Source organism: Odocoileus virginianus, chromosome 14 (assembly GCF_023699985.2).
Source record: "Odocoileus virginianus isolate 20LAN1187 ecotype Illinois chromosome 14, Ovbor_1.2, whole genome shotgun sequence".
Taxonomy (NCBI): Eukaryota; Metazoa; Chordata; class Mammalia; order Artiodactyla; family Cervidae; genus Odocoileus; species Odocoileus virginianus.
In genome coordinates, this window is record NC_069687.1 from 5,014,299 (window position 1) to 5,025,409 (window position 11,111).

At 49.3% G+C, this 11,111-nt stretch overlaps 1 protein-coding gene across 3 annotated transcripts in view; it reads left to right on the forward strand.

The window, feature by feature from the left end:
• Positions 1–10,746, forward strand: part of UBE2QL1 (ubiquitin conjugating enzyme E2 QL1) — a 54,596-nt gene extending 43,850 nt beyond the window's left edge. The window contains exon 3 of one of the 3 annotated variants that reach the window (XR_011491167.1): positions 9,387–9,471. Coding sequence is in view for 2 of the 3 variants with exons in the window: in XM_070476453.1 (XP_070332554.1) it covers positions 7,990–8,487 (498 nt within the window). In the remaining variant the exon portion in view is untranslated. Of the gene's footprint in view, positions 1–7,989; positions 8,741–9,386 lie in introns of those variants that run through there. The other 2 variants (XM_070476453.1, XM_020900934.2) reach the window with 2 other exon arrangements.
• The last annotated feature ends 365 nt before the right edge of the window (positions 10,747–11,111 follow it).

Sequence of the window (11,111 nt, forward strand, 5' to 3'; positions counted from 1 at the left end):
TCGCAGAGAGTCAGACACGACCGAAGTAACTTAGCAGCAGCAGGATCTTTATAGTATTTTGCAATAAGGATATAGAGGCTTGATTTTTTAATTGATGTATACTTGATGTAAAATGTTTAAGTTATAGGCATACAATATAGTGATCTGCAAATTTTAGAAGTTGTAGTTTGTTTATAGTTATTAGGAAGTATTGTCTGTATTCCTTGTGATGTACAGCATGTCCTTGTAGCCTATTTTATACCTAGGAGTTTATATCTCTTACTCCCTCACCCTTACACTGCCCCTCCCCCACCCCTCTTCCCAGTGGTAACCACTAGTTTGTTCTCTTATATCTATGAGTCTGTTTTTTTTTTTTGTATTCACCAATTTGTTTTGCTTTTTAGATTCCACATATAAGTGACACCATACAGTATTTGTCTTTGTCTGTCTGACTTACTTCACTTAGCACAATGTTTTCCAAGTCCATCCATGTTACTACAAATGGCAAAATTTCATTCCTTTTTACGGCTGAAGACCCTGATACTGGGAAAGATTGAAGGAGGGAGGAGGAGGGGACCACAGAGGATGAGATGGTTGGATGGCATCACTAACTCGATGGACATGAGTTTGAGTAAGCTCCGGGAGTTGGTGATGGACCGGGAGGCCTGGTGTGCTGCAGTTCATGGGGTCGCAGAGTCGGACACGACTGAGCGACTGAACTGACTGAATATTCCATTGTTTATGTATACCACATCTTTATCCATTCAACTGTTGATGGAAACTTAGATTGTTTCCATGTCTTGGCAATTGTAAATAATGCTGCTGTGAACTTTGGGGTGCGTGTATCTTTTTGAATTAGTGGTTTGGGGTTTGTATTTTTTGTTTTTGTTTTGTTTTGGGGTTTTTTTGGTATATACCCAGGAGTGTATTTGTATGATGTTCTATTTTTAGTTTTTTGTGTCTCACCAAAGATGTTCCCAATAAGATCTAAGACTAAATTACAAATAGCTGGGGCGGGATGTGAGGATGGTGTGACAGGAGTCATGTTGGGTGTGAATTCTGGTTAAACCCAAAAGGAGGGCACAGGGGCCTGAATGCCCAGCACAGGTCTCAGGGAGGGACTGAGCCTCTGTGTCCTCAGCCACCCTGGCTGCCGGGAGGGAGCCCCGGGTCTGGCAAAGCCCTTTCCCGGCGGGTTCTGCGTGTCCCGCGGGCCCAGCCATGGGGCCATCTCCCCTTGGTCCCGTGCGGGGGTCCCTGGTCCTCACCTGGCCGTCTGCAGGAAGCAGCTGTGCTGGGTGGGGATTCAGCCGGTCAGTGGAAGCCCACTGGCCAGGCCTGACGAGCAGTGGAGCGTCGCCTGTGGAGGTTTAATGAGACGCAGCGTGTGAAAGCGGCCCTCCACCGCAGCACAGGCGCTGGCGTGGGCCGGACACCGAGCGGACGCCTTTGCACTCGCGGGCGGGGCCGCGCCGGCCATCAGGGGCTTTCATGGCGTCAGAACCCGACACCTTGGCAGTCCAGTGATTGGGACTCAGTGCTCTCTTTGCTAAGGGCCCGGGTTCAATTCCTGGTCCGGGAGCTAAGATCCTGCAAGCCATGCAGTCCAGCCAAAGGAAAAAAAAAAAGAACCATTTCCAGCACCAGCTCATCACCCGCTCAGGTGGCCACATGGCATGTGCCTACAGCATCATTCTGCCCCCTCACTGCCTGCCCCCTGAGCCCTTCTGCTCCCCCTCCCCTGCCTTGGCTGGTGCTGGATGGGGTCCCTGATGGGCAGCGGGCTCCCCCTGTAAACTGACGGTCCTCCAAGTCCAGGTACGAGGCCTGAGGTGACCCTTGGATTCCAGTCAGCTCAGGGACCCTCACATCTCTCTCCCTGCGGTTTAAACATCACTGGAGCCACACGCATAGACACATGCACATGCAAGCTCACATGTGAACATGTACATACAGACGCACATGCATATGTGCGTCCGTATGTACATGTACACGTACATACACACATATGTGCACACACACACACACATTCTCAGACCCACGGTCAAGGCTGCAGAATCACCTCGGCACGTTTCCAGCCTGCATCAGCCTCTCCCTCATGCCTCACTGGACCACATCCAGTGGGAGTGCCTTCCTCGCTGGTCAGCAATTTCAGAGTCGCCCTTTGATTTGGGAAAGTGTTGCTTTGAAGCAGTCCCATTCACTGTAGAGTCTTATCTGTCCTTTAGAGCTTGTAAGCTGAACTGCTTTGAACGCCAGAGCTTCAAAGAGAGGTGAGATCACTGCCATCTTTCCAAGCAGACCTCGGACCTCCTTCCAAATCCACGTGTTCCACTGTTTTCCTCAAGCCAAGCTCGGGGCCAGTCTGAGCGTCTCTTCCACGTGCAGCATCCTCGAGAGAGTCTACACTGAGCACAATACACGCTTGAAACCCACATCAGAGAGGTGGGGTGCTTGAGTGCTTTTAGACTAACAGTCACACGTTCTGAGACTTTAAAAATAGATTACAGCCGCTCTGTAACTCGACGCAGGAAATGAGTGAAGGAGCCTCAAAACTTTCATGAAGAGTCTGTAAGTTTCTACTAGTTTTAAAGGAGCAGAAACCTGTAATTCATGGGCAAGTAAACCACAAAAATGTCATGAAAGTATGTTTGCAAAGAAGAAAAATAGAAGAAAATCTAATCAAGAAAGAAATATCAAATGAATATGTATATGCCAACCAGTTAAAATGATGTTACTGAAAGGACTAGGAAAGCAGCCCTACAAATACAGAATCCTGAAGATGTTTTTGTGACCGAATAAACCATCGTAATATCCACACAGTTTTTTTTGCAGGAGGGCAGAACGAAACTAACTTTGCCAAAGAATAGGGATAAGATCATCTGTGATAAGTTCAAAGATGAAAGTGCACATTTATTGTGTTCATCCTGTGCCTGGTACTGAGCTGAGCATCTTACACCTGTTAACGTATTAAGTCCCTATAAAACCTCAGTGTCACATAGTGCTGTGGTTATGCTTATTTTCCAGGTGAGGAAGTTGCAATTCGGAGAGGTTAAATAACACACCCAAGGCCACACAGCCAGGAGGTATTGGAGCAGGGCTTTGAAGCCGGGTGTATTTAATTCTTCATCCCTGCCTCACACACACACACACACACACACACACACACACATACACACACGCCCTAGCTTCACCAAGTGTCTGCCCATCCTTTTCTGAGAACAGCCATGTCTTTCAGCCTCCACTTGGGATCCCTTATCCTCACCCCCACGGCCTGGCAAACACTTTCCACCCATGTTTCAAGGCTGGGTCAAGTGTCTTCAGATGTGGGAATCTTTCCGAACCCACAGACGATGAACCCTACCTCTTCTCTTTCCCTCTTCCTGAAAGGTAGAACCTATCCTCCCTTCTGAGCTATAAGTTCCATGAGGATCAAAACCATTTCCAATTTAGAAAACCCTGCAGTTGGAGAAGGAAATGGCAACCCACTCCGGTATTCTTGCCTGGAGAATCCCATGGACAGAGGAGCCTGGCGGGCTGCAGTCCATGAGGTCACAAAGAGTCAGACACGACTGCAGTGACTTGGCACGCACACATGCAGTCCCAGTAACCAGCACAGTTCACAGCTCCGGGAAGACTTGGGGCGACTGTTTGCTGCGTGAGCAGAGATGGGCCATCTCCCCCCTTGCCTGGGGCCATCTTTATTCCATACACCAGTGGCTCTTGTTTGGGGGTGATTTTATCTCTCAAGGGACCTCTGGCGATATCTGGAGACGCTTTGGATGTCATAGCTCACATAGTCCTACTAGCATCTCCGCAGATGCTGCTAATCATCCTCCAGGGCATGGGACACCCCAACAAAGAATCCCCCAGTCCGCGTCGTTGGTAGTTCTGGGGTTGAGAAACCCTGACATACTCCCTCCTGTCTCAGCGGCAACAGCACACTCAGCTCTCTCCCCATAAGGAATCTAAGGCCCTGCGGCAGGGGCCACAGTCCCTGTCTTTCTACCCCCAGGATTCAACATTCTGAGTGAGTGAATGAATGAACGAGCGATGAGTAGGAGACAGAGCCAGACTGAAATGCAGTGTGCGTGTTGGGGATAACAAGCGGCGGCAGACGCGGCGGCTGGTGCAAGGCCCTGAGTCTGGGTCACTCGTCAGCTCGTGGAAATGTTCTCATGTTGTTCATCGTGATTGACAACGCCCCCCCAAAATTCAAAAGCCATGAGCAGAATAGAAAGTTCAAACCAACTACCAACGAATGGCTATGTTTGGCAGATGCAGCCCCAGGGAACTGGGCGCTTGTGAGCACTGCTCGGTGTCAGTATCACAGTGAGATTTTGAGCTTTCTAAGGTGATTGGGGCAGAACCCTGTGGTTACATATAAGTGTACATTTACAATCTGGAGCAAGGCTGACGGTCATCGGGAGAGAGAGGGTACTTTTCTGAGCTCTTTGTGAGAACACAGAGCTATCATGTGGGCTGAGTAAACTCTCAGATCAGGTCCTTTAGCATTAAAGTGGAAGTATTTGAGGGAAAACAAGAGTTATTTGAAGGGAAATCTCCAGGAAAGACTGTCTGAGTATTAGTTACGTGGAAACGGATAGGAGAAACTATCAGTGTATCAGGAAAATAAGAAAAACTGTTCTTAATTCGTTGTATACACCTTAAAACTCTCAACATGTTTTGAAATTCAGTATCTTATCTGACGTTCATAATGATGCTGTGAAGTGGGTTTTGTCCCTGATTTATAGAGGGAAGTACAGAGGGTTGGGGAGAAGGAAATGGCAACCCACTCCAGTCTTCTTGCCTGGGGAATCCTGTGAACGGGAGCCTGGTGGGCTACAGGCCATGGGGTCGAACAGAGTTGGTCTCGGCTAAAGCAAGGTGGCACAGATGCACACAAGGTCAGAGAAGTTAGGATGCAGTTTCCCCAAAGTCCAGACTCCAGGAGACTGTACCCTGGAAGGAAGAGTGGGAGGCCCAGCATGACCAAGTATTAGAGAAACACAGACCAAAACCACAGTGAGGGGTCACCCCACACTGGTCACAACGGCCATCATGAGAACGTCTGCAAGCAAATGCTGCGAGGGTGTGGAGAAAAGGGGGCCCTCAGACACTGCTGCTGGGAATGCAAACCGGTGCAGCCACCCTGGAGCAGTGTGAGCGAGTGAGTGAAGGTCGCTCAGTCCTGTCCGACTCTTTGCGACCCCGTGGACCATACATACAGTCCATGGAATCCTCCAGGCCAGAATACTGGAGTGGGTAGCCATTTCCTTCTCCAGGGGATCTTCCCGAACCAGGGATCAAACCCAGGTCTTCCACATTGCACGTGGATTCTTTACTATCTGAGCAACCAGGGAAGCCCATGGAACAGTAAGGAGGTTCCTTAAAAAACTAAAACTAGAGCCACCATATGATCTAGCAGTTTCATTCCTGGGCATATATCTGGAGCAAGCTCTAGTTTTAAAACTCTTTAATTCATGTACCCCAGTGTTTATAGCAGCACTGTTCACAATAGCCAAGACATGAGAACAACCTAAATCTCCATGCACAGGTGAATGAATAAAGGAGATTTTATATATATTAATATATGTACGTGCATGCATGCTAAGGTATTTCACTCGTGTCTGACTCTTTGCAACCCCATGGACTGTAGCCCACCAGACTCCTCCATCCATGGAATTTTCCAAGCAAGAATACTGGAGCGAGTTGCCATTCCCTCTTCCAGGGGTTCTTCACAACCCAGGGATTGAACCCATGTCTCTTGTGTCCCCTTCTTTGGCAGGGGGGTTCTTTACCACTAGTGCCACCTGGGAAGCCCAATGTATGCACATATATTACTATAACACATATGTTACTATATACATATAGTATATATATATATATATATATATATAGAGAGAGAGAGAGAGAGAGAGAGAGAGACAATGGAATATTACTCAACCATAAAAATAAATGAAATATTGCCATTTGTAGCCACATAGATGGACCTAGAGATTACCATTCTAAATGAAGTCAGAAAGAGAAAGACATATTAACACCATATAATATCATTCATAAGTGGAATCTGAAAAGGTGATACAAATGAGCTTATTTCCAAAACAGAAACACTCACACACAAAAGAACTAACCTTGTGGGCACGAAAGCAGGGGAGGGATAAAGTCAAGAAGCTGGGACTCACAGACGCGCAACTATAGATAAAATACGTGCCAAACAAGAACCTACTGTGTTGCACAGGGAGCTGTGCTCAATATCTTGTAATAACATATAATGGAAAAATATATGTACATAATGCATGTATTCAGAGAATTAATATAAGTGTGTATGACATATATGTATATATGCATATATAACTGAATCACTTTGCCATACACGTGAAACTAATGCAACATTGTTAATCAGCTATACGTCAATTAAAAATCTAAAGAAGTTCCCTGGCAGTCTAGTGGTTAGGACTCATTGCTTTCACTGCCTTGGCCTGGGTTCGATCCCTTGCTGGAAAACTAAGCTCCCACAAGCCACACGGCACTGTCAGAAAACAAAAAGAATGGGAGTTGGTTCAACATCAGAATGGCCTGGCCCATCAAGGGGCCCGGGGTGGACAGAGAGTCCCTGGCCTTCTTGGTGCCTGGGCTCCTCACGGGCATTTCAGCAAGCCTAGCTCAGCCGCCCTGGTTTTCAAGGCCAGTGTGTTACTGGGCGATGCTTCAGTAGCCAAGCAGAGGAGGACAGGCGATCTACGCAGCGATGTCTGTTAGCTGCAAACTCGGGCGTAAGACGCGAGGCGAGAGGGGAGGTGTTGGCAGCCAGCTGAGCGCACTGGAGATACCGAGACCCCGGCTGCCACACACGCGCTCTGTCTCCCACGGGCTCTGTCTCCCAGCTGCTGAATTGACTGGGTGCTGGTGTTTTATGTTCATAATTCTTCTCGGGGAGAAGAGGCCACAAAGACTAGTCTGTTCATTTGGGGTTTTGTCTGTTGTTTTCTGCAACAATTGGGACTTTCACAAAGAATAAGCCAAGTATACGTTCACGCCAAGAGCACAGGAATATTCCAACATTATTGTGAGCTGGTATTTGTCCGGCTGCTTTTAGTTCAGAATTCTCAAGTCATACCATAAATTTTCAGTATCATAGAAAAGAATGATAGATGTGGTTAAAATTTGCATTTTATACAAAAGAAATTAGCTCTTGATACTTGCTCCCACTTATGTAGAAATTGATGCCGACATCCCTGCAAAGATACATTTGCCTGTGTTTAATGAAATAATGCTGGACTTTGATCTTGGCCCACACAGTGATGATTATAAATGCATTAGCTTCTTGTGGTCCCTCTGTATCTAGTATAACTACATCCCATAAGCAAAGCAGAAGAGGCATGGGGACGTTTCTAGAAATCAGTAAATGGTGGTTTCCTGTCTTTTCCAGTTTTCCCTCACCATTTAGAAGCTCATTTGACATGGTAACTGTTGTTCAGTCGCTCAGTCGTGTCTGACTCTTTTCGATGCCATGGACTGCAGCACGCCAGGCTTCCCTGTCTTTCACCATCTCCCACAGTTTGTTCTGACTCATGTCTATCGAGTCGATGATGTCATCCAACCATCTCGTCCTCTGTCACCCCCTCCTCCTCTCTCCTTCAGTCTTTCCCAGCATCAGGGTCTTTTCCAATAAGCCAGCATCAGGTGGCCAAGGTATTGGAGCTTCAGCTTCAGCATCAGTCTTTCTAACGAATAGTCAGGGTTAATTTCCTTTAGGATTGACTGCTTTGATCTCCTGTTTGATGTGGACCAAGAAGCTAATTAGAAGAGGTGGTCTTGCCCTTGACTGGCAGGTGGAAGAGTTCAGCCAGAGAGATGGCCCAAGGAGACAGAGCAGAATGGGAGCTCCGGGTTTCTGACTCCTCGGCTGGGCGTGGCTCTGAGTCTGCACTGTTGAAAAGACAGCAAGTGTTGGAAAGGAACTCGAAGCCCTGAACTTAAATGTGTGACACAGCCTCCCATTCTCAGTTCGTAGGGATCGGTGTCATTTTCCCCGTGGATTCAGATGTCTTCCCAAGGGACGTGTCAGTGGGTTATCAGAGAGAGCTCGGATGGGGAATCTCGCGCACCCAGCCGCACAGACCTGGGGGCGCTGCCTTTGCGGGGGGACAGGTATGTGGTGAGGCCCTGGGGATGAGGTCTGGTTCCTGTCCGGGTCCCTCTACGGGGTGGCACACGCCCATGTTGTATATCACCTGTCGGGAATGCAGAGCGCCTGCCCAGAGCGCATCGTTAGTGAATGTTCTTCTGTTGAGAACAGTGTGCATGTGTTCACTAGCGTGTGAAACTGTGGGTGTTTGTATCCCACCTACAAAACGTGTATATGAGATGCTCGGGATGAGAAGCGGATCTGCCAGGACAGACGAGCGCAGGGAGGTCGGGTGCAAGGACGTGTGCCCGAGAGGCTCAGACAGTATTTCCGCTGATGGGCTGTCACGTGGGGACTGGAGGAACCCGGGGCAGTAAGAACAGCAACAGCTCATCTGACGAGGAGTCCGGCCCTGCCCCGCCCCTCGTGAGCCTTCGCCTGCCAAGTTAAACTCTCTCCCCAGGGCTCCCCGAGGGGTGTGATGGCCTGAGTCACTGCCACATGGTGGGGTCTCCTGGTTCCTCCTCGCTCGTGGTCTGGAGCCCGTAACCATGTCGAGATGAGCCAGACCCTCTTTCACTGCAGCCCCACATGCTCCGTCCTGCAGACCACGGCCTGCCCGGGCACTGAGAACTGGGCAGAGCTCTCCCCTCGCCCCCCACCACCAGGGACTGTGTAGAGGATGCACTGGCCTCGCCTGAACCCCTCCCTGGGAACACTCAAGGCCAAGCTTCTACCTCCGTGCCATGGCCCCTCTGTCTTCTCAGGAGCTGGTTCCCTCACACCATGAAATACAAGAAAGTCACTGCTCCTGAGCTTGAGTGTGAAAAGTCAGAGTTTTCAAGTGTGCATGTGTATGTGAATGTATAAATACATACATTATACATAAACACGTTATCTCTAAGTTGTAATTAAAGGCACCCTGAGGTGGGAGGGAAGAGAAATTAGAATAGCATTTTTGCCTCCAGGGCGACACGCTGCTTTCTGCATGGATGCTCTTTTGATAAAGCTGGTCCTCCCAGGGACCGCCTGCCAGCATCCAAGGATGAGTGCCTTCCAAGGACGCCAGCAGCACTCGTGTCTCTCCCTCCCCTGAAAGCTTGCCTGCTGCTGGACTCCTGCATCTGTTTGGTACCAAAGCCGTGATGTTCCCTGTCTCTCCTTCCATGGCGGACTTCAGAAATCCCCACCTCTGTGAGTGTTCTTCACAAAGAGGGCGGTAATCGGGATCATTGCTGGGCTTTCACGGGGTTTTTATCTTTTCCCTCTCACACAGGGGCGGATCTGTAGAAAAGCTGGCAAGTCGAAAAAGTCCTTCAGTCGCAAGGAAGCTGAAGCGACCTTTAAGAGTTTGGTGAAGACTCATGAAAAGTATGGCTGGGTCACCCCGCCTGTCTCTGACGGCTGATGTTTGCAACGTGCACTAGACGCTTAAGCTGCCTCTCCACACACACAGACACCCGCCATCTCCTCTCCACGCTGAGCACCCTTCATCCTTTTTATAACTCCAGCCTTCGGAACGGAATCCTGAATGCCAAGGAGACGCCTAAGTTATTTATGATCGGATGTGTTTACAGAGAGAAGGGGGGGAGCCAACGCTGTTCGGGATTAGGTTTCGATGATAAATGAATGATCATCTCTAGGTCACTTTAGAACACACGTCGAGATGGTGACGTTCCCCCGCCCGCCTGCCCTCCCCTCCCCCACCCCACCCCCCGCCCCATCATTGGGCCCCTAGCTTCTTCTCATGACAGCAGCTCCAAAGAGCAGGCAGGACACTCAGCTCCCCTCGCTCGACCCGTCCACACGCCCCTAAGAACGCTGCGCCCCGCCTGGTCCCCGTTTGCTGTGCCCCGTCCGTGTCTGTTCCTCTCCCCGGCAGGTCAACATCGTAACTTGAAGACGCGTCTTTCCATGGCCCCGTGTCATGACATGTAGACCTCATTTGTGCTCTATGACCGCTGGTTCATGAGAACAAAACATTCAATATGGCCAGGTTCTCGGGATGGAAAACAGCAATCGCCCTCTTGACTAGACCGTGCTCCCCAGGCCGACGCCGAAGCGTGTGCGATCCGCAGCTCAGCCCGCGCCCGTGGGTGAAGGCGGGATGCGGTGGCCGCAACGGGGCACACGGGTGCAGACGCCGGGCTTGGTGGGGGGGTGCTCGGAGCAACGGTGGTGGGGTGCGGACGGGGTCTCTTCCGACATCCTCAGACGCTCCTACCACGTTCGTGTTCCTGTCTCCTCTCCGCTGGTCAACCCACCGCCAAAAGCAAAAGACCGTGTCCCATTCGCTGACGTCGCCTGACCCATGTCCTCCTGTGTGCTCGTGACAGGGAATGCCAGAACTGCCTTCGGAGACCCGGTGACGGTAGGACGATTTGCATGGCCCAGTAGTCACTCGTGTGTCCCCGAGGCCGAGACGCGTGAGCACCCTTCACTAGGATATAAACTTCTGTTACTTAATCCCCCCACGATTTCAGTTTTCTCTTCTGTTAAGTTACTTAGACCTTTCCAAGAAGTTCATGAAATGAGGAAACCACTGTTTCTTATAATATGCGGAAAGAGGTAAAATGTTCATTCCAAGTGGAAAAATCTTATTGGACACATTTTAAATAAAATCATGCATACCTGAATCCGTTCATCGTGGGCTCTCCTTCCACTGAAAGTATGTAATCTATTTTTAGGCTTTCCAGGTGGTGCTAATGGTAAGGAATCCACCTGCCAATGCAGGAGATGCCAGAGATGCGAGTTTGATTCCTGGTTCATTTAATAGTTCAGATACTACACATGCCAGGAAGGCACTCTGCCACCATTTTCAGGAAAGGAATTTCAGGAACCCATGGTCTTTTCAAAAATCCAGCGGATTGAAATGGTCCCCAGAAGCAGCCAGAAAGACAATAGGAAACTAACTGGAAGGACTGATGGATTATTTGCCAAAACCTGGATGCTACCACTTATAGTTTAGCACCATGAAGGAAGAGAAAGCATCTTTGCTCAA